The 24379-nt window shown below is 30.6% G+C and overlaps 3 protein-coding genes across 8 annotated transcripts in view; 2 read left to right on the top strand and 1 right to left on the bottom strand.

The window, feature by feature from the left end:
- LOC115875873 overlaps positions 1 to 1504 on the top strand; it is a 28371-nt gene extending 26867 nt beyond the window's left edge. For all 3 annotated transcript variants that reach the window (XM_030891418.1, XM_030891417.1, XM_030891416.1), the window contains one exon: positions 43 to 1504. In XM_030891418.1, the coding sequence (XP_030747278.1) occupies positions 43 to 770 (728 nt within the window). In that variant the 3' untranslated portion in view covers positions 771 to 1504. The remainder of the gene's footprint in view (positions 1 to 42) is intronic.
- LOC115875871 (centrosomal protein of 135 kDa-like) overlaps positions 1 to 16907 on the bottom strand; it is a 58392-nt gene extending 41485 nt beyond the window's left edge. For 3 of the 4 annotated variants that reach the window (XM_030891412.1, XM_030891413.1, XM_030891414.1), the window contains exons 1-15: positions 16663 to 16907; positions 16453 to 16579; positions 16285 to 16395; positions 16091 to 16224; positions 15859 to 16036; positions 15638 to 15797; positions 15386 to 15588; positions 15224 to 15327; positions 9693 to 9959; positions 9501 to 9611; positions 9032 to 9169; positions 8833 to 8928; positions 2346 to 2575; positions 2005 to 2215; positions 1794 to 1909 (exon numbers count right to left, since the gene is read on the bottom strand). In XM_030891412.1, the coding sequence (XP_030747272.1) occupies positions 1794 to 1909; positions 2005 to 2215; positions 2346 to 2575; positions 8833 to 8928; positions 9032 to 9169; positions 9501 to 9611; positions 9693 to 9959; positions 15224 to 15327; positions 15386 to 15588; positions 15638 to 15797; positions 15859 to 16036; positions 16091 to 16224; positions 16285 to 16395; positions 16453 to 16579; positions 16663 to 16827 (2351 nt within the window). In that variant the 5' untranslated portion in view covers positions 16828 to 16907. The remainder of the gene's footprint in view (positions 1 to 1793; positions 1910 to 2004; positions 2216 to 2345; positions 2576 to 8832; positions 8929 to 9031; positions 9170 to 9500; positions 9612 to 9692; positions 9960 to 15223; positions 15328 to 15385; positions 15589 to 15637; positions 15798 to 15858; positions 16037 to 16090; positions 16225 to 16284; positions 16396 to 16452; positions 16580 to 16662) is intronic. The other variant, XM_030891415.1, reaches the window with a different exon arrangement.
- A 2045-nt stretch (positions 16908 to 18952) lies between these two features.
- On the top strand, positions 18953 to 20353 carry LOC115875870 (programmed cell death protein 2). Its single transcript, XM_030891411.1, has 2 exons — positions 18953 to 19754; positions 19818 to 20353. The coding sequence occupies exons 1-2, from the start codon at positions 19091 to 19093 to the stop codon at positions 20207 to 20209; spliced, it is 1056 nt and encodes a 351-aa protein (XP_030747271.1). The 5' UTR covers positions 18953 to 19090; the 3' UTR covers positions 20210 to 20353.
- Positions 20354 to 24379: the final 4026 nt, after the last annotated feature.

Genomic DNA, 24379 nt, shown 5'->3' with positions numbered 1-24379 from the left:
AAATATGAAAATAAGTTATATTTGGTAATTAATTAATTTCAGGCACTGTAGGACCTTGTTCAAAAGGCGAAATCTTCACCGTCCTGCCTCAAACAAACAACGGAGGATGCATGTGTAAACCTGGCAACATCCGATACCTAGACAATCCTTTCTGCCACCGTCCTTTTACAAGAGGACCCTGCAAAGCAAGTCACATTCTTTTCAACCAAACTCACTGTCTACCACAACCCTGTGAAAAGGGAGAACTATACTACCCCGATGAAGACTCCTGCTTTAAAATAGGTTCTAGAGGTCCCTGCCCAGCAGGAAGAATCATATCGTTCGATTTCGACACTAGGCCTTCCATTGACGGTGTTTCGTACAACGGAGTATGCATGTGTGAGACAAAAAATTGTATAGATGAAAACGCAGTAAATATAAGTGATGATAAAGAACAAGAGATTGGCAAGGAAGAAGAGCGGATGACTAAAAAATCGAGAAATAAAGACATTTCAGAAGAAAATGTTAAATGTGATAGCGACCGAGGTCAAATTCGCTATAAAAGTGGATGTTTTAAAATATATAGTCATGATCCGTGCGAGGAAGGTGCTTGGTTAGTTCCTACGAAAAGAAAAGAAGATGAAGATTTTGTAGGGATATGTGAGTGTACTCCTGGGCATGTTAAAAAAGAAAAAATTGTAGAAAATAGACTAGAGTCCGAATGTTTGTCCCAAACCTCCATATTGGCGGACTACCTCAAAATGAATTTTACTGTTAGTCAAAGGATGTAAAATTGTATAGAATGTTCAGCCATCGTTCAACGTTACGTCATATATTGTCAAACTTACTCAATCACTTGACAACCAGATGAAAGAGATTGGTGACGTTATTACGGCATTCCGTTAATTACTGCATCTTCTTTTTGGTGTTATAATTTTATTGACGGACATTGGTAAATGTCAAAATTAAAAATTGTTTATCGTTGTGAAACAAAATTCAATTTTTTTATTGCAAAAATGCCTCAAATATTTAACTAAAATGAATAAGAGCTCTTTGCTAAGCTTATAAATTATTTTTCTCCAGTAATAGAAGCTGGTAGAACACTCTTGCCCGTGGACGCCGTATATGAAGTCGAATGCAAAGATCTAATGTAAAATATAAATTTATAGCTTTTTTTAATAATATAGCGAGTTGCTGATGCTTTAGAAATAAGAATTTCAACAGTCCAAAGGATTCGAACTAAAGGGATCTTAACTGATGAAGAGTTCAAGAAAAAATTAATAAAATATAATAATATTAAATAAAAAATATATAATAAAATAAAAGTAATATATGAACGTACTTAAACTTTCTAAACAATATGAAATGATCTCAGACACCCCTAAAATTCATATTTGACAAACAATAATGACGTAACGTTGAACGATAGCTGGCCAGCCTTTATATTTGTGTTCAAAACTGTGATTTATATTTGCAAAGCAGCAACTTGGTTTGCAAACAAAAAAAAAGCCATAAAAATAAAATTAATTAAGATATAAAAATTGTAGTTTTCTTAGCTTAACTCTATTTCATGCAGAATGAATGTTATAGATCAAAACAAAATAGATCAAATAGATTTATAGATAAAAAAAAAGAATCAAAACAATTAGTCACACTAAAAACACAACAAAAATGTGTACAAACCATAAAATCCATGGTAAACTGAAAGAATCTAACAAGAAAAAATAAAAATTAATTTCCCAAACCATAATAAATATTTCTGAAAAGTGTATGACAATGCAATTGCTAATTTAAAAAATATCATTTTTAAATACCTTAGTTTTCTTCTAAGCTCCTTTAGTTCAGTTTCAAGGTTAGCTAGGGCTTTATTCTTTGACAGCAGCTGATCTTCCAGTGCTGCATTTTGTTCAGTTTTTTCATCCAATTTATTCTAAAACAAAAATTATACTACATATACGCTTAAAAACGATAAAAAAGTAACTGTTTCTCAACTAAAAATATATACAGGGTAGTTCAAAAACATACCAATATGTCATCTTTTTCTCTGTCAAGTTTTGATAGTTGATTCTTCATTATCTGCAAATCTGATGTCAATCTAGTTACTTCCCTATCATGGACAGCTGTTTCTCTGTGAGAATCTTTCATGATTGAATGATAATTAGCTAACTCTGTTTCAGCATGCAACATTTTACTCTGAGCATCAGCAAGAGCACGATCAGCTTGTTCATTTAACAATCTAAAAATATACAAGGTTATTCAGGCTTTTTGTGAGTTATAGACAAAAAACTACCGAAATAAATAGTTGTTAGATAGAATTGAAAACGTCGCTAGTTGATACAGCGTATTAAAATATATATTGTACTTACTTGAGTTGGTTATAACTTGCTCTCAAAGTGCTAAGTTCCATTTGGGCTTGTCTAAGTTGTTCCTTCACAGATTTGTATTCGTCTTCTAAATGAGATATGCTGGACCTTTGAGTTAATTCACCCTTTACCAATTCTCGTCTTTCATCCTCAAGTTTTCTGATGTGTGCTTCCATTTCTTGAAAAGCTTTCTTCATTCTTTCTTCGTTAAAAACCGTCGTTTCGTTTACTGACTGAAATATTAATCAAAATTAGGTAATTAATATAGGGTGTAAAAACTCTTATAAATTGATGGTATATATACAGGGTGTCCCAGAAATAAGTGCAAGTATTTTAAAGGGTGGTATATCTCGATAAAAGAAACATATTTTCTCTTTATCGTTTTTCAAATAAGTCCAAAATAACGGAGTTATTTTACTTTGAAAATTTACCAAAAAAGTGATTTTTTGCTAAAATTTAGAGAACCACTGGATCTTATTTGGATTTTCTTTCTTGTAAATTTAATCTAATACCTATGTTGCCATATTATCAAGAAATTATGTTTTTTAACTAAAAACTAAAAAAAAATTCCAAAATTTTTTTAAAAAAATTTCGAATTTTCAAAATTTTTTCTTTCGCGAAAAAAACTCATAGTCGTGTTCTGGGGCTGAACTATACCACCAGTTAAAATACTTGCACTTATTTCTGGGACACCCTGTATGTTAACAGATGGTATTATATGTTGACTAAGGCTAAAATATAATAATATGTGAACACTACATACATTGTTACATACTTGATCTATGAAAAGTATGTAGAGACAAAATAATTCTGAATTCACAGCGATATGCTAAATTTTTGAAGTGAAATTTAATTACGCGCGATGGGGTAAACAAGGCTGTGACACACGAGACGCGAGAGGAAAAGTTGTAACGATCGGAGCGTCATAACTCGGGCCCTATGCTGAAACTCAAAATATAGATGGGGCTCGAAAAGCCCCATCTTTTCATGACATTTTAACCACGTTTCGTGCACTACGAAATCCCATCGTCAATGAATCAAATCAAAAAATTGTCCGATTTAAATGAAATTTGGTATGTCGATAGATTAGACCAAGGCCAACTTGACCGTGTACGACACGTGTCACTATGGCAGTTAGTTTTGACGTAAGAAACGTCAAAATTTGATGTCGTCCGATCGCGACCAAATTTGATAGGTAGGCAATGTGAACGACGGTACACACGGTCCCACCCTGCAAAGTTGGATACGACGTTTCGTTTACATCTGCAAGGTGGGACTAACGATTTGATATTGAAGAAAAATGTGGGTCGATTTCGGGACAATTGGAGACGGACTACAGGATGACGCCCCCGACGTTTCAAACCGATGCCTCTAAATGGACGAAATCATCAGGATTTCTTTAATTATGGGTCGATTAGAACCAAACTAAGCACGTGGATAGAGGTATCCGAATGGAGTCCTCAGACGGACACACTGGCAGACGTACAGACAAGTTAGGAAGTTTCACTTCAAATATGCGCACATAGTGCACACACAAATTTTTTATTTTAAAATTAGTAAGGGATAAAAAAAATTGTGTCAAATACTGCAAGGGGAGAGGAGGTTAGAACCCCCTGTATATGACGTAGTCAAATAAGGATATATAAAAGCTCATTTAATTAGTAATATTCGCAGACCAAGTTTTACTTCCCAAGTAACAAAATAATTGCTTTACGAAACTAAAGTATTTTATAAGTATTTTCTAAAGAAGTAATTTATCATTTAAGGAGGTTGACCGCGACATTTTTGTTTTTATTAGTAGTGGGAACTATCGATGTTCGAACTATCGATACTATCGAACCATTCGATAGTTGCAATTCATTCGAATAATTCGATAGCTAGTAAAAAAACATTCGTTGAAAACTATTCGAATAAAAATTATCGAATAGATGCGTCATCTTGAAATATTGTATTCTAGTAATTCGGCAGCAAAAACCATTCATTTATAAAATTCATTCATTTATGAAATTCATTTATTCGTCAGGATCGATTATAATAAAATATTAACTGGATTTTAGTTGTCGCCCGGCGACGTAGGTTTCTTTCCGAGAAACCCGACAGCGGTGGCAATGCTATGAAAGAAGCCGGCATCTTTGATTTTTTGCGGAGTCATATAAAGATAAGGACACATTATTTTTTTTTATTGAGGTGCTAGTATTTACATAGAAAATACATTATGAAGGGCGCTGTTGCCATATTTTGGTATTAGTTGATATTAGCAAAGAATATTATTGTTTGGCTTTAGTTAGTTAGGGATAGTATGTCTATATATTTTGCATTTTTTTATTAATATTCTGTTGTTATACTGCAATAATACTTGTTATTTTGGATGTAGGAAAATGATTTTTAATGGTTTTATGCAAAGACTGGTATAATAAAAATAATAATAACAGTAATAATTTGTTATACCTATTAACAACAAAATTTTAAATAATTTAATATAAACATTTTTTTTACGTAGTAGCAAAATATAAACAACAAATTAGATGTCAAAATTATTTATATTAGATCCTATTTAAAAATAATATAGTCTTTAAATTTTTTTGGCAACGTTGGTTTATTAAATAATAATAATTACAGAACTAATTTGTTTATTAACAACAAACTTTAAAATCATGAAATATGAACATTTATTAATTTTCTAAGCATGCAGTGTAATGGAAGGAAAATATAAATAAAAAATTAGAAATCAAAATTATTTATATTAGGTACTTTATATTACTATTTAAATATAATATTTACTTTTACTGGCATTTACTTTAAAAAATAAATGAAATATTTCTTCGTAAAAAACTACATGTAAGAGAATTAGCATAAACAAAATACAAACATCGTTAACTTTTTTTTTTAAATTGGCACGTGTAAAACTTTCAATTTAATTTTCTCACCCCATAGTATGAGTTCGATAACCATTTACTTAACCGCATTACTTAAATATGATTATTAAGTTCCAACTAATTCATATTATTAAAACATCTAAAATACAAATATGTATTTTTAAAATGAATTCTAAGTTCATCTCATCTCTCTTAAAAATTGCTACTTCTCAAAATTCCCCATTAAAAAATAGACCATATATACCATATAAAATAAAATAATTGAAAGATCGGGCTACGGAAAATCACACAAATTTTCGGAAAAATGTTGACACCTGCACACGCACACAATCGTCAATTAAAAAAAAACTACTATTTTAGTATTTTAAATATTTTAATAAACGCAAAAATAGCACAGTATTTATAAGGTGAAGTTATAAAAATTTGGAAGAACTAATAATGCACTGACGCCTGACGCACACAAAAATCAAACGAATACTAAATTTCATTTATTAAAAGCATTCGATAGTCGTGGCTCAACGATAACCATTTAGTTGCACGGCGAGGTTGTCACATATGCTTTAGTATACAAATGAATGAATGATTTTATTCGAATAAAACCATTCGATAGTTGAAATCATTCATTCAGTAATCATTCGATAGTCTAATTCATTCGATAGTTCCCATCGCTAGTTTTTATATCAAATCGTTTTTATATTCATATCATATAATTGTTTATACAACTTGCATTAAAAAAATGAAAGTTCTTTTGGCTTGAAATGTTGTTTAACCGCTGGGCAGCGCATTATATGACTGCTTTAAAAACTGTTTAAGAAAGTTCTTTAAAAGCTTTATAAAGTTTATATTGTTTATGTATAACATGTTTAATTTCCGCATTAAAAAACAATTTTGTAAAAGTAATATACAACCTCTATAAAGGCTGCGTAAGGTGATAAATAAAACAGTTTTTTAGGACAAAGACATGATTTATGAAATAATTATAAAATTGTTCTATAGTATATCTATAAGGGCGTTGCTTACAATGTTAATAAATGGGTTAAAAAGATTTTGTGCACTATAAATACTAAATAAAATATTTTTATAAATGCCGTATAACTGCCCATGTTTGCACTATTATAAAATTCTTAAAGAACTAAAGAGTCACAAATTACTTCAATATAAAATTAATATCTTCTTAACCTCAAAAAAGATTAACACCATCATAATTATTGATGTTTTGTGAGAAATTCCCAATATAGATTTATCACCATGGAAGAAGATGAAAAGGAGTGGGCATTTCAAAAGGAGCGCAAATAAAAGCCAAAAATTACCCCTTTTCAATTTGCAGTAGAAAGTGTACCAACTTGGGTTCGGAGAAGATGTAGAGTCCCTTTGTAATTTGGTAGCAAATTTTTTGGGTCAAAATAATATTCCTTGGCCATTTTCCCAGCTTTCCGACACAATCGTCAACTATTTTCTACCTTTCTCGATAGTCTCCACAATTTTAAATATTATTGCTCTCTTTTTGGACAAAATAATAAGACAAATTAATTTACCACCTTTTAACCTGAGAAAGTTGAGTTAGGTTAGAATTTGTATGGCCGTGACTCCTGTCCGTTAAACGGAAGAAGTATTATTCTAGTCCTTCGCCTGTAAAGCGAAAAAGTATTGTAATTGATATTGCGTTGTTTGAATAATATAGGTGGGCATACCTAGTCAATTATGAAAAAGAATAACAAGCAATAAAATTAAATTCGTTTACCGGTTGACAAATAATTATAATTAATAATCAGCATTCCGTTTCACAAAACTACCAACTCCCGTCAAACGAAAGAAGAGTCACACCCCGCTAATATTTTATAAAACAGATAATGCAGCACAAAATAACCGATTAGTCGTAAAGTGCAGCTAGACGGAACTCTATGAAAGCATTCTGTTTCTCAAAGATGTTTACTACTTCCTTACACGATACTCACCGAAAAATATTATACGGGGTTGCCACGTGTAGCAAAATATATACCGGAATTAGTACCTACTTAAAATGTTAATACCTAATTATGTGGGTTAATATTGATATATGTAGTACAATATGATATTGTTATATATTTTTTGATAAGTGGCGTGTATCGACCACTCCTGTAAGTCCTGTATAGGATCTATTTAATTTGATCCCTAATTTAATTGAATTAATTATAATTATTGCAGCTTAATAAAATTATGATAAGAAATCATAATCAGAATTTATAAGGATAAAGGTATGATAATACATACAATGATAATTAATACCTAGGTACCTGGTACCTCTATCTACCTATGCTAAATTACAAATTATTGACATTAATATTCTTATTGTATGAATCCAATACTAAATTTGACAACCTTTGAAATGAATACAATCTCCCACTGTCCTTTTTTTGAAAAATAATTTCATAGTACTTGTAAAAACAACTTTATTAAATATTAAGGTCCTATAACGTTTTTAAACGACACATATTTGTTGTAATACTTAACGCCATGTTTATGTGAATTTAAGGGTTTGTCAGTGGCCGCCATTGCTCACGACAAATATAAAAATCCAAATTAGCACAATATTCATGCTTTTTATAAAGATGTAAGGTGCTATATCGGATTTATTGAGTTAAAACATGAGTTCAAAGGCCCTTTAGATCAAAAATTATACCTTTCAAAAATATTTAAATATTTCCATATTTTTATCAGATCGGCTAATTACCGTCGAATCTAAGGCGCTTCTGTTTTTTGATAAATACATACATATATTTTATCAGAAAAATTTGTTGCGCAAGCAAATTCTGGGCGCTAGATCAATTATGGCAAGTCATAATATACCTACACTAAGTATAGATAGGTATTTTTTTCTTATCATCCATTTCGCATGATGGCGACGCTTTAATAATTTCATCTTTTCGGATTATGGTGAACAAGTAGGTGAAAATATTTTTCTACGTTATATATGCTTTATTCGATATTTTTATTGCAAGCAGTGGCACAAAAGAACAAACATATCGTAATAAGTGTAAAACAGGCAGCGTTTTATCAATCTTATAAAATAATTTTATGCTTGCGGTATAGGAGCGTCAAGAAATATAAATATAATGGTTGTATAGTGCATGTTTGGATAGGTTGTATTAATACCTCGAAAAACATCCTTATAAAATAGTTTTTTAACAAAACAGAAACATATTTTATTAGGATGATATAAGGAGGATATAAGTATATGTTAAAGGACTGAAAGATTTTATAATTTGGGCCTTTTTTGGTTGTATAGCTATTCGATTAGAGCTGTAAAGGGCGTTATAAAACTTTCGTAATTCTATAAGATATGCTGTATAGCAGTTTTTAGAGCACTTATATAACTGATTTTGTTACTTGGGTTGTATATTTTTAAATCTCGACTTTTTAGGCATTTCGAAAAAAATATTTTATTATTCATTATTTAAAGTATATCAGTAACCAACTAAATATAAAATAAAAAACATCTTACAATTAATAACGTACGATCGAAAAAAAAACGTAAGCGATGGCATAAAATGAAGATCACTGTCATTTTATTTCGCTGCCAACTGGTCACTGTTTTTTTTTTCGATAATATGGTAGCTACCCTGTAATATTCTTACCTGTAACTTTGCTTTCAATGTATTAGATTCTATCTCAGAATGTCTGACGTCATCTCTAAGAATCTCCATTTCTCTTTGTCGTCTCTTACAATTAGGCTATATAAAATAATCATAAAAAATAATAATCAAGAATCAAAACGATAAAGAAATTATAGAGAAAAAATGAATGCAGAATAAAATGTATGTGAAAGAAACTTACATTATTACAAGGACCGTTGTTTCCAACATTTTCTAACAATGCATGGGATCTTTCTCTATTCATCAGTTGCATTTCTGTTTCTAACCTCATTATAACAGCTTCTTTATCTTTAAGCTGTTGTTTCAAATCGCTTATAATCTACCAAAATAGAAATATATTATTATTTTAACATATGTCACTCTAATATATGTAGTTGCTTTTGTCTGTAGAATAGTTGAATAGTTACATATTAATATATCTTATTAATCAAAATACAAACCATACTGCAGTATCTACAATAAAACACGTGTATCCACTGCCTAGGTATTTTTGATTTGAACCAAAGCGTTACCATACACGATGTCAAAGGTTGAAATGAGGAGAAGTAACATTGAGAAAAACTGTAGTATAGAAATCATATGTCAAGGAGTTTGAAAAAATAATCCACTTCACAGAAAAAAATGGAGAATTGAAATTAAAATTAACTTACACTGGATGAGGTATCATTTACGGGAACATTCCTTAACTGTTCCAATGCTTTGTGATACTCCTTCATAAAATATTCTTTTTCAGCTTTCAGATTTTCTAAGGACTGGTTTGCCTATTAGAAAAAAAAACTGCTTAATGGATTTTTTAATCGAAATTTTAACTAATAATGAAATCTAATAATAATAAAACTTACTGTGGCTTCTCTGAATTCCCTTTCCTTCTCTAAAAGTTCTTTAAAACCCTTTATACAATTTCCTGATCCACAACAACATTTCTGAGTATGCTCAGTAGCCAGAGATTCGTTTTTAATAGGTGACTTATTTCTAACAGGTTTTTTCGCACCTTTACTAGCTTCTGCTTTTTGTTTTGTGTTCTTGGTGCCTTTTGGTTTGGTTGTTTGGGATATTTTGTTAGACATTTCGTCAGCTTGTGTTGTGGTATCAATAGAATATGCGTTCTTCTGTGAAGAACCACAAAGTAAAATATAGAATATTCATTTGGTTAAATATATACAAAAAAAATGTAAATATGTCATTGTTAAAATGATTGTTCAATGACATCTGATGACATATATGTTACATATAAAAAATTTAATATTATACAGAGCTATTCAAAGATATAGGTCCGGTGTTTGGATATATACAGGGTGAGCCAGATTTCTAAAAACACTTCATATACAGGGTGTCTCAATATTGCGGGGACATAGAACTACTACGTATTTTTGGAATCAAAATAAGTTCATTGGACAATTTGCCTCTGTACAAAAGTACTTCGTTTGTCCGCTAGATTGCATGAAACTTTAAAAAAAATAAACACATTTTTTCAGATATTTTAAGAACCGTTATTCCGATTTGAATCAGATTTTGGATGTCTATGTATTGCTAAGTGCTCTAACATTTGACTTTGACCACCACCACCCCTACACTTGACTACCACCACCCCTACATTGACTACCACCACCCCTACACAAATTTTAGTATAAATATTTTCCAACCCCACCAACGACCGATTTTTTTTCATAAAATGGTCCTTGTAGTACTTACTACATGTTTTGCCTCTTGTAAAAAACGCCACTGTGTATATTTTTAGAAAAAAAAATATTTTTTTCCGAAGCATCACATCAAGCTATGTAGCCGCATAAAAAATAAAAATATAAAATTTCATGTTAGTATCACAAATGATATTTGACAATAAGCTTCAAAAAAGGCTTAAAAAAATAAATAAATTTAAATTAATAATCATTCGCGTTTAATTTTGATTCGTGCCCTCTAACCAGGGTTGGCAAATATCATGATATTTATATAAATATCAAATATCGGATATATATCCGATATACATATATCTGATATATATCGGATATATCAAGTTTTGATATTTATTTTTGTTTTTATTATTTATGTAAAACTGCGTTTAGTATCAAGTAAAATCAAGAGCTCAAGCAAATATTTTTATTTCATCTTAATTATTGTTGCTTTTCACATAATAGGAACAAAATTAAAACAAAAATATATAAAAAAATATACGGAAATTCTAAAAAAATAAACAGAAAATTCTAAAAAATAAACGGAATTTCTAAAAAATAATCAGGAATTCTAAGAAATAAACGGAAATGCTAAAAAATAAACGGAAATTCAAAAAAATAAACATATATTCTAAACAACAAACAAGTTTATATTTGATTTATTAATTTTATTAATGGTAAATCATCGTCAGATTCGTCAGAGTCAGAATCAATCGATACTTTTTCTGGCAAAGTTTTTGATACATTTGAATTGTCCCAGATCCAAATCAATATTATATTTGGAAAGATTTTGTTTCATTCATCTACTAAAGTTGAACTCATATTTTCCCCCAAAAAATGCAAACAAAAAACAAAATTTAAGTTAAGAAACAACCTAAATTCGGACAAATATTTTAGTGATTTTCCTGTCAAAAAAATATATTAATATGAAAAAAGAGTTGAGAGTTGCTACAGCTTTCCCATTGAAATGAAATAATTAATTTTAGATATCACTGAACAAAATTTGTACAAAGGTAAAAAGTGACTGCTATCCCTACTTGTTATAGTTTTATATATTTTTATTAATATATATAAATAATATACCTAGCTATTTCTAATAAAATTATATAAGAGTTTTCTTGCCTTGAACTGCTAATATAGAAATTAATTCCACGCTGTGTTCGACATAATGTGGATCAACCTGCTCTCACTACCGGTTTCGGGGCCCTACCCCATCATCAGGTGAGCTTGGGTCGTTTCCACAATATGTCGAGCACAGCGCAGAGTATATAAACACGACTTGTCGTAAAGTAGCGGTAAGATATTATATCCCGCATCGCGAGAGAGCGGCCTGCGTGCAATGGTAGTACTTTCGTACCACCGAGGCACAACTATCGATAGTAAATAAAGGTATTTTTCGGCTAGCCCAAATTATATAATGGAAAATAAATTTCTTGCAGTTTTTAGGTATATAATAAAATTATATAAGAGTTTCTTGCCTTGAACTGCTAATATAGAAATTAAAAGCTATTTCTAATTCTTGTTATATTTATTATATTTGAGTGATCTATTATTGAGAATGCTAATTTTGGACTTAAATATTATATTTTCTTTTGTTTCTGTACTTTTGATTTTTGTTGAAGATCTACCGAGAATTTTGTTCTCGTATGGAATTATAATCTAACAAACCCTGTTCGGCTACTCCTTATAAAGTTTTTTCGACCTAATTCCTTTGCCACCGCCGCCGCCGACCGACGGTTTCGGGGCGACTGCTAGGAAGATTGTACAGTATTGCCATTTCATAGAATTGCACTGGCTATTTTAGAAATGATTTCAAAGTTTTGCATGTTACTTTTCGTTTTAGAAAGAAGTTATGTGCCTAGAGAAAACATTCTTAAAATTGTTTCGTACTTTATTTAATATTTCATTAAGCAGGCAAGATAATGGGATTAGAAGATTTGGGATTTGGGATAAGCCAACATAATTTCGATTTAACAGAATGGCAACACTGTCCGTCCTGTTTCTATTTTTTCGATTCTATTCTATTAGTAGGCGGAAGCCCCCACACAAGCGTCTTAAAGACCCGCCCCCTCTCGCAGAGGCTCTCTCATCGTATGTCGTATCATTTCTATGATCACTTCCCCTATACGATGGTAGGGAAAAGACACTTTATCCGTCTCTGTTGCACTGCAGTGTATTTTGCAGCCTTACCATCTTTTTTATCGCATTGAAAAATTCCTATTGCTAATGTTCCTTTGCCAGCAGTGTATATCCGATATATATCATTGATATATATCATGCCAACCCTGCCTCTAACAGACAAACGAAGCACTTTTGTATAGAGGTAAATTGTGTGCAATTAACTAATTTTAATTCAAGAAATATGTAGTTGTTCTATGTCCACTACTAGAAGGACCGTTTTACTAAACAAACATTAGTCGTCTGTGGAGTTTCGAAAATATTTCTACTAAAATTTACTATGTAAGGGTGGGGATAGTTTTCACCCTTCCCATACTTTTTCTTATGTTTTGTGAAACGCAAATGTTAGTTAAATGAACTTATTTTGCTTCCAAAAATAGATAATAGTTCTATGTCCACGGAATATTGAGACACCCTGCATATTATTTATTTTGTTTTGAAATCAAAATTCAGGAAGAAACAATGGAAAATATATGTTGGAAAGTACTTGTAAGTACCTGGGTAAGACAGACAAATATCATTCTTTTTTTACTAATTTTTTACTTTTTTTTTTTTTGGTTTTTACCACGGGGGTGTCACTTGTATGGGAAAACAGGCAACAGTCAAATTTAAACGTGCCAGGATAAACGACAAAGAAAACAACATCTGCCAGGCATTGGCTTTCTTTGTCACTCACATTGCTTAAATCATGATACCGCGGCCATTTTGCCAACAAAGAAGCTGGCCGGCTGTCCTGGGGTGCAACTTTGTTCATGTTTCAAAGCGATAGCAAAGTAATTTGTAGCTTGATGCACTATGTTCAGTAGCAACATCGATTTGTAGCGATATTCTGATTTCTCGCTTTGTGGCGAGGCGACAGTCTAGACACGTGTGCAAGAGTGTGATAGTGATACCATATTTTGCAGCATTTGAGCGACACTAGTTTTGCAATGAACATAGTACCGATCTGGTTTCGACATCGCTTCTAAACGATCGGTTGCTAACTTGAACAAAGTCGCACCCCTGGCAAGTGATTTAAAACAATTTTGCTTTTTTACAATATTAAATTACCATTTGGATGTATTTAATGCAATTATTCAGTTAACTGGTAAGTCAGAAATTACACACAAATACTTTATTCGTAAATACAACTAAGATGTAAACGTATTTTTGTATTTTTAGATTTCAAATTTCGATTTTGCAAAGACCCGCCGATAGAACTTGCCTGGCAGCGTACCTGTTTAACTAAACGTATTATTTCCTGATAATAATATCAAAACACGTAAGTACCTCTATAATTTATGATGAAAAATGATTTTGATTATGTTTTAAGTTATTTAAATACTTTCTAACCACAAATAATAGTAAGATCCTTGTTTATATCGCACAGCCCGTTCAAAACTGTATTGTCTTCAAAAAATGTTTGGTTTGGTTTGGTTTGAAAAACAAACAATTATTACAAAATCAATGTCCTTTTAATCTGATTTATACCTTAGAAGGATGCCAGTAAAATTTTATTAAATCAACATTATATTATTTGGCCATTAATATGCAAAAAGGAGCATATTGCCTTAACTTAAATTTTCTTTTATTTCTCTTGTGACAATGTTCTCTATATTCTCTATTTTGAGTTAGTAAACTTTTGAACGGGATGTGCGATATATAAAATACAAAAATACATAATATATCCAAGGGTATGATCTGATAAAAAATATTTTTAGATGCATTTTTTGGTTGTTTATGCACATTGGCTTGGTTTATGTTTTATTCAGCTTATATTTATTTGGTATAATAGTTTTTTTGCTTTGGAATGGCATGCATTGAGGCTAGATAGTGTTTCATTATGATACAACTACTAGGTAGTTGTATCATAGTGCCTTATGCATCTTATTTACCTATTATATACTTATGTATTATCAGTAAATAGATGATAACATACTACTGAAATGTATTTTTAATAGTATGTTTATCTTTCCAATTCACTAGTTATTTGCAAAATGTATTTTGAACTAATTTAAGTCATTAATTGATCATCTTTCTTTTTCAGGTTCCCGGATATTCTTTTTCATTGTTAAAAAAATATATATATTTCAATATTATTGTAATATAAATATTATTATTATTGCAGCTCTAAAAATAAATGATATTGTTTACTGAATGTGTAATTTATTTACTATGAATTTTCTCTGAAAATAATAAGTCTTTAATAATATCATTGATTTGCTGTATAAAGTTAATAGACATATTTTTTAATACTTTAAATTATATTAAAGTAATAAAAAATATGTTTATTAACTTTAAACAGTAAATCAGTGATACTTATAAAAATATTTTTTTTAAAATTTCCCCTCTTTTAAGCCCCGCCCCTCCAATTCCCCTCAACTTAGCTAGTACTGCCAGGCTATACCAGGTGGCGTCTGTTTCCATTTTTTAACATGAAGTTAGCATTTCTTTAATGTTCCTATTCTCTGGATTTTACATTTTTACGTGTATTTTCGACCTAAACGCCCATCCCTGATTTTAGTTATTTTGAAAGTAATACTTACCCCTTCACGTTGCAAACCTAGTTGCGCTTCCAACTCAACAATTTTCCTTTTTTGTTCACAACTCAACCGTGTTAATCTATCAATTTCCAAATTTAAGTCATTTTCTAAAATAAAATATGTACAAATTTCACAATTTAAATAATTATATAAATCATTCCTAACCAATTACAGTCATATTATTTATCTTGTCTGTTAATTTTTTCTTATCCTCCACCTCAAAATCTAATTGCTTCTGTATATGCGCTTTCTCAAGTCTTAAAGCTTCTAACTCTGTAGTTAATTTTAATTTTGTTTGTTTCAGTGAAGTATTCTCTTTTTCCATGTTTTTTATTTTTGTTATAGATTCGCTAACTTCCTCCTGTAATCTACTCAAAATTAATTTAAATTCATGAAAAAAAAAATATTTAATTTTACTTTACAACTCTTTGTGAAGTGCATTTCATAGAATTATTCCATTGGCTTTCAACAGCCAATGCAATGGCATCTGTTTCTTTAATTTCCTTTTCAAGTTGTTTGTTTCTTTCTAATAAATGCAAAGCTCTTCTCATTGCTTCGTGCTGTTTGGCTAAAGCTTCTAAAAATACATTTTCATGTATAATATCAAGGAAATCAATTTAGACAGTGATTGATAATACCCTCAGCTTGAATTTGCAGATCATTTTTCTCAGATTTTAGCTCACTGATTTCATTTTGAAGCAATTGAAGCTTATTATCAAAATTCTTATAACAACATTCACTGTTCAGGTCTTTTAGTGATCTGCTTCCTTGGCTGACAGAATGTAATCTTTGTATTTCTCCATCTCTAATGTTAAGCTAAAAAATAAAAAGAATCAGTACTTGAATTTAATAAGAAAAATGTATTTTAACCTGATTTTGCAAAAATGCATTATCTTGTACCACTTTTTGATATTTTTCTTTCAAATCATTTAATTCATCAGAAACCTTTTTCTCTGAAATTGATTTATACGTATTTTCTTTGTTCATTTCTTGAGATTTTGATCCTAGAAAAAGCGTTCAATAAAAGTTTCGGACATGCACAAATAAAAATATTATCAAATTACCTTTCCTCATTTTATCTCGATTTAATTGTTGTATCTGTTTTACCAAATTTTGCTTCTCTAAATTACAGTTATCCAAACGATTCTGTAGAGTAGACAACTGATGTCTTAAATCTGAAAGTTAAATATTAATAAATTTAAATTTATTTTTGACAAACTATAATTAGATACCTCTTTGAATTCGCTCATGTTGCTCCTTAAAATGAATGAACGCCAAGTGCAAATCGTTACATTCTTTTATTAGCTTGGCATTATCACACTTGTAGGGCTCCGCAGCTGATTCTAACAAATCTTTTTCCTAGAAAACAATTCAAATTCAGGCTTATTTTTACTTAACCCAACCTTAAATTTAAAGAACAATCAAATTTAACATTCGCTCACTTCCAAGGCATACTGTGATATTTTCATGTATTTTTGTAAATTTGTTGTTGTTATATCTAGGTCGCCCAATAGTTTTTTCACCAATGGAATACATTCTGGATGGAGCTTTTGTGGATAGCCTAAATAATCTAGTTCTCTACGTAGCTCATCAAATTGACTACTCATTTCACACACAAAAAACTATTCAATAAATAAAACAGCTATGTACATTATTGTAAATAAAGATTATTTAAAATGATAACCTCAAAAAGTTTGTTTGTATTTAGCGCCTCTTACTGTGTTCTGTGGGTGACAAAATATTAGATCTGTGGGATTTAGGATGGCGTGAAGTGCGAACTGGTGTGAACCATAGGTGTGAACCGTGTGATGTGAACATGCCTTTATTCTTTATTCTTTATCAAGCTTTATTTATACTCTGTTTTTTTTCTCAGGTAAGATTTCGACAGACGATGACAGAAGAAAAGCAGATAACGTCCCATACCAGTCTATTTATTTTACTAAAAAAAGTTTCTAATAATTTTTAAGTTATCTATGGATGGGTTTAAATATAAATCCGTCATGCGTCGTGTCTTGTTGTTTTTAACCAGTTTTATTGGTTTATTTAAAAAATGACAGATCGTATTTCATTTTTATTCGTTTGACGGAACGATGAACGACAAACGGACACCGATGCGTATGAACTCGCCTTTAGATTTTTGTCATTTTTGACGCTTGTCAAAGTCTTGCCAAATTATAGGTTATAATTTTCTGTCAACTTTTGTTTAATACCACAGAATATACTAACGAAAAAGAAGCCCAAGTTCCTTGTAATAAATCGGTTCTATTTTCGTAACGCCATCTCTCGACATAGCTGACATTATAGGTTAGCCAAAGGGGTGCGGGGCCGGGGGGAATTGTAAAATAAACTTTTTTATTTTAATTATTTTGATTTGCTATTTGCAATTTTATTTTTAAAACATATTATGTGAAACAATCACATAATATGTCTTAAAAATAAAATTATAAACGGAAACAAAAGGAATTAAATAATCTGAAAATTTACAAAGTTTATTGATAAAAAAGTTAGGCTATGCAAATTGATAAGTATATTAAGTATAACCTCTTTGGTAAAAACATTGTTAAACAAACATTAACAAAGTACTATTACATAAAAACAGGTGATACAATACTTCAAAATTAATTTTAACATAATATCAAAACCGAACAATCAAACTGCAAACACAACCACACTTATCACAACAGAAATTAACACACACGTCCGCGGCAAATGTCCAAGAAAGACTGATCATTCTGATTGGTCCTGGTCCGGTCGTAGCTCACGTCGTATTGTCGGTAAGCAAAATCCCTGTCCAAAAATTTGACGATCAGCGCCATCATCCGTCATAATTGGGAAACTTTTGCTGGAACCATTTTTAATATTTCACTTACATGGCCCTGATTTAATACCTTACGCCATACCCTGCGTTTTGGAAGATGATGCATTTTGATTCGTATTATTACGTGTGTTTTGTGTCTTTTGAAGTCAAGTGGAGGAAAAATCGAGTGAAAATTAACTGTAGACCCAGAGCACAGTTTATGGTTAATACTCGCTGCCCAGGCAGAAAGTCTTATACACCAATGAAGTTGCCATCGATAAAGTTTGTACACCATTTCGTCGTAGATAAGTGCATCTCGTATATGGTAGAAGGATCAAACTAAACACATACTAAAAACTGGAGTAGCTGTAAAATATCGACATCACACGATAGGTAAATAATGGATTTTAGTACTGCAGAAAAATAATGTCAAAAGGTACTGGTTTAAAAAAATTATGATTAAAGTTAATTAATCAACCTTTAAGGTATAAAATTTGGTAGGTGTTATTATTAATAAAATAGTTTGTTTTATTTACCTATGTTGTTTTATTTATTCCTGTGAAATATTACAAATTTGTATTTGTACATAAGTTATATTGATAAATATAATCATAAATGCGGGTAGTTTCATAAAGCTTGAAAGTAAATAATAGTTCTTTTTTATATTTTTTTGGTATGTAGTGTCTTGTTCTTGTTTGTTTTGTATTAACATATACCGTTTTTATTAAATAAAATAACTCGATTACATTTTTTCAGTTTTATACAGTTTTTTTCACAATATTTTGAAGTAATCACTTGTCATCTTGTCAATCAAATTTTAAATATATCCTGCTATGCGTTCCAGTTGTACCAACTTATTTCTTTCTAAAATAAAATAAACTACTTTGAAATTAAAATGACAGACACATCTATCACTGTCAAGGATCTTCTCGTTGGACAGACTATATGTCACTTTTGGACGTTTTTGTCTTAAATTTTAGGTTACGTTTAATTGTATAAAAAAATTGTAAAAAATAATAGAATAATTTGATTTTATAAACTAATTTAAGAAGTTATTTTGTACTTTTTCTACAATGCCGGCTACTGAGTTAGGTTTTCTACAAGACTGTGAACCGGGGAAGCTACAAAGTCGAATATTTCCTAGTAAAGTTGGTGGAAAACCGTCCTGGTTAAGTCTCAACCCCTTGCCCACATTTGAGGATCTTAAATGTAAAACGTGCCAACAAGCCTTAGTGTTTTTATTACAAATATACGCGCCCTATGAAGACTGTGAAGTGGGTTCGGCCATTTGGGAGGTGAATTTTCATAGAACTGTATTTGTATTTATTTGTCGCAGTCCAGACTGTAACAAACGAAACTTATGTGATAATATTGTTGTATTTCGAAGCAGTTTATCTAGAGAAAATGATTTCTATTCGTTTGTTCCACCGACTATAGATTATGATCCAGAGTTTGACGCCCTTTATCGACAACTTTGTTGTCTATGTGAAGCATGTGGTATACCAGCTGAAAAACAATGCAGTAAGTGTAGAAAAGTGTTGTACTGTTCTAAGGAACATCAAGTAATTGATTGGAAATCTAGACATAAGACAAGTTGTTTAAAGGAAGGTCCAGAAAGTGAAAAAGCTGTATCAAAAATTTTATTTCCTGAGTTTGAGTTGATTACAGCAACAGAAGTTATAGAGCGTTCAGATATTGATGAACAGAAAGAGTTGGAGAAGTTTGAAGAGCTTAAAGGTAGTATTTACAATAAAATAAGTTAAAAGTTTGTAATTATCAAGAAAATAATTTTAATTTTAGCAAAAGGTGAAACAGGCACTATGGAAGATGTTTCAGAAAGTGAATTAAGTAGCCATGCTACTAGTGAGAAAGACAAAGCTTTTTTAAAATTTAAAAAGCAGGTTTCACATTATCCAGACCAAGTAATCAGATATTCTAAAGGAGGTCAACCATTGTTCATTGCGAATGGTCCAATTCCAGCTGCAATTCCAAACTGTGAACTGTGTGACAATCCCAGGCAGTTTGAGTTTCAGATAATGCCTCAGCTTTTAAGCGAATTGAAAGAAAACGACCTAGATTTTGGTGTTTTATTGGTTTACACATGTAAATATAGTTGTGTTGGCAGTCACATAAATAGTTATAAGAAGGAATTTGTATTTAAACAAGACGTTTCATTAGAAAATAGTGTCTAGTTATTTTTTCATAAAGTAATATATCTATTATGTAATAATAAAATTAATTGTACAGTTTGAGACATTTTGTACAGTTTGAGATTAATTGTACAGTTACAAGACATTTGTACAGTTATTAGATTTACATTAAAAAATGTTTTACCATTTTAGGTTTTATACTAAATTAAAAAAAAATACTTTAATAAAAAAAATAGTTTTTATTTTATTATAAGAAAAATCGTGGTGTGCCATTGGTCGCGTTCATCAGGACGTAGCGCTACCGCAGCGATCACTAATTTTCTGCTGAACGCGCCGATTAGTGGTGAGCGCTCTGGGATCAGTCGCCATTTTTTCCATCAGATTTAAAATACGCTACGCTACCGATGCATGGTACAAAGAATACAAGGTATGATCGATAGCGGCTCCAATTTCGTTCAGTTCGCGCATACCACCTGTGACGTCATTATGAAAATAATGAATAAATAAAAAATAAAGAAAGTTGACAGGAGATCTGCATTTTTTGGGGTTATGGTTAAGAATTGTTTATTTTTAAGACTTTTTAGTTCATTTAATTTAATAAATACTAAAACCAGCAGTTCCAAAAATATATTTAAAAATAATAATTACCTATTAACATGGATTTGGTCGATAATAGCCTTAGGTAAGAATACTAAATTTATTTCTATATTCGGTATAAAATTGTTTATTAGGTTTTTAGTTTGCGATGTTTATGGTAAATAATTTTCATGTTCATTGCCTCTGAATTCACATGAGGACAGAGATGAGGTTATCTATGGAAAAGTAACCACAAGAGGAATTATTACATCATTTAAAAAATGTTGGGAAGTTTATTGTTTCCCATCGAAAAGTAGAAAATGCCAATGCAGATGAACGTATTGTAATTATGATAGAAGTAATTCCAAGGGTGAAGTTTATTGTAATTAGTGACCTGTGCTTCTTTTTATATGTAGATGTTTCAGGTTTTGAGAATAAATTGGTTGAACGACACCCAAAATTTAGAGGAAGTATTTGCATACCCAGAATATGCCCATCGAGGATTATATTATAGCTCAAATTTCCTTTAATGGTAGACAATTATTCAATGCAAATTAGCTTTTTAAGTGACTGAAATATTAAATAGTTTACAATATGGTATATCACTAAAAATATATTACTTTTAGGTACAATTAGGGCCCGATACATTTCAAAAAGTAGATTATTTTATATTAAATGAGGTATTGTACCAACAATCAATTTATATTAATAACGGAGATTAAAAAATAACAGAATAAATAGTTCTTTTTTTATACTACAAAAAAAACTATAGAATACAACAGTATTTAAAAAAATAAATAAAAAGTTATGTCCCGGCCGAGTTTCGAACTCCGGTCTCTCGCTTTCTAACCCGACTCCTTACGCACTGCTCCACAGTAACTTGCTTAGCGATAATTCAATGACGGTATATAAACAAAAAAACAGGTTTATAAAAATATCTTGACGATTTGAACTGGCGCGCGGAGCGTGCTGACCAATAGCGCCTGTTATCATGGTACAAAGAAAACAAGGTATGATCGATAGCGGCTCCAATTTCGTTAAGTTTGCGCATACCACCTGTGACGTCATACGCCAATACAAAAAAATATCCGTATTGTTCAATTGCCACTAATAAAAAGAGACCTAAAATAGGGAAGAATTAGGACATAACCCCAAAAGTTATGTCAAATCATGGAGCTTGACATTTGAAAAATTATTTTCACATTTTTTGTGTCATCTGTTTGACAATTTGAAATTGGCGCGCGGAGCTTGCCGACCAATGGTACCGTTTATCACCTGTGACGTACTGACCAACCTGCGCAATATCATACCTTGTATTCTTTGTATCATGGCCTGTTATCACCTGTGACGTAGCGACCAACCTGCGCAATATCATACCTTGTATTCTTTGTACCATGCTACCGATGCATGATGGATTAAACGTCACATACGCCAAATGTCACAAAATGTTTTGGAAAACGAAAACAAAGCATTTTGTTTATTTTTCTCGGTTGACTAATCCCCTCGATTTGTGCCAAAAATGTGTGAAAACAATTTAATATGCATTACTTATGATTTTGATCTAAAAAGCACGTTCAGCAGGACAACCAATCGATGGTACATCGCTCACTGATCAACTTGTCCTGATGAACGCGACTATGGAGGGCTTAAAAAGAAAGACTTTTAGACTCCATAAACGCGACCATTATTTCATCAAACATATTCTTAATAGAAAAAAGAAATGTCTTAATAGTAAAAAAATCTGAACTAAGATAAAAATATATGGAGTGGTTCTGTAGATATTAAAAAATTATTTTTTTCTTATAATTTAACAAAATGTATCTCGAAAATGAGCATATATACACTTACATACTTATACTTTTTATCTTAAAAATAGTTGAAAAATCACCCTGTGGAATATCGGAAACTTCCAAACCCCCTGTATATTTATATTACATTCTTTAAAATTTTGGTAAAGGTGTGGATCTGTTCTGTGGTGTGGATCCGGTGGCTGACCTTGAAGCCCATATTTGCTGCATTTGATCATCGATACTACGCAAGCGCACATCGTCGATGTTGCCAAATTGCAGTTTATTTTCGAATTATTTGCAGTTGAAAATTTTTTTTGCGTATTAATCAATAATAATACAAATTCTATAATTAATTTTATAATTTCAGATTTATCTTGATATCCAAAATTAAGGTAAGAAGGATAATGAAGTTTGTGAAATGAAAGTACCTATTTATGAATATATAAAATTGTAATAATAATAACATTTATTTATATATTTACATTAGAATTAAAATTTATCATTTACGGATTTTTTCTTAATGGTTTTAAACTTATTAGAATTATTTTATTTCTTTCAAGATATTTAATTTCTAGTTATTTACAGGCCACAATAGTTATGATTATATGTATTGAAGTTTTGAAGTACTAAGTACCATATGACGAGTCTTATTATAGAACAATACACGCCAATCGGAGATAGGGGTAACATTTTACCTATAATGTTACTAATATAATATACTTTGATTATAATTAATGTTTGTATCATAATTTAGACATATATTTTATCGAAGAGTGTGTTGATAAGACTAAAATAAGCTTTATGTTTTATCTTTTTCTCTTTAGAAGGGAGATGGTTTGTATCGTAGAATACATTACAGTATTTAATATCGTGTCCTTTGATATTCTTTTCTTAATTTACTGTAATTTCTTGTTTCCTATAATGCCAAATCTTGACAATATGGTGAAGGTTGAGTTTTGATCTTATTAGTTTTATAATAATAATAATAATAATAATAATAGAAATACAAGCTAAATTAAGACTTAGTTTGTGATTTATATTAAGATCTTTCTTATAATATTTGTTATGTCTTAATCTTAATACTATATTATGCTTGGTCTGGAAAATAAATGTTAAAATATCCTAATTTTGCATATCCTATTCCATCCTTCCATTAGGAAAAATATGGTTTATAAATTATATATGCTAAGAAAATCACATAAATTAGGTGTAAGGTTAGAGAAATCTTAATGTAGCAGAAAAATTAATGCAATATAAAGCAGAATTAAACAAGGTAACTGTTAATGTTGCCGAAGCTGATTCTACAATTTTAATTACGGAGATAAAAGGTCTTTTAAGGCCTCCGTAGTTTTGATGGAATGTTAAAAAAAACTATTATGAACAAGACATGGAGCTACAGCCAGGGTTACAGGCAGGGTTCGGAAAACTACATGTTACTTTGAAAAACTACATAAACTACATTACATGTAGTTAATATGTAGAGGGTGTAGTTTATGTAACCTATGTATGTAACTTTCAAATATCAAAGGTTTGAGGTGAGGTTATAATAAGTTGAAGCTTTAAAAACACATAATGTATTTAAGAAAACAGAATAAATATGGCTTTAAATATAATATTTACATCATGTTATCTCTATTACACCTCATACAAAGGAAAATTATTCATAATATCAATACATAGTTTATTAACGTAGTTTTCATATAGATAATGAACGGGAAAAGACGTAGTTTTTGAAGAAAAACTACACGTAGTTAATCAGATAAATTACGTCTTAATTAACTACTTCCGAACCCTGTTTACAGGGGGGTATAAACTACATTACATGTAGTTAATGTAGTTTATGTAG

Source organism: Sitophilus oryzae, unplaced genomic scaffold (assembly GCF_002938485.1).
Source record: "Sitophilus oryzae breed Bouriz unplaced genomic scaffold, Soryzae_2.0 scaffold_1396_pilon_pilon, whole genome shotgun sequence".
Classification (NCBI taxonomy): Eukaryota; Metazoa; Arthropoda; class Insecta; order Coleoptera; family Curculionidae; genus Sitophilus; species Sitophilus oryzae.
The sequence above is the reverse complement of the archived record's forward strand: the minus strand, read 5'-3'. Positions and strand labels throughout refer to the sequence as shown.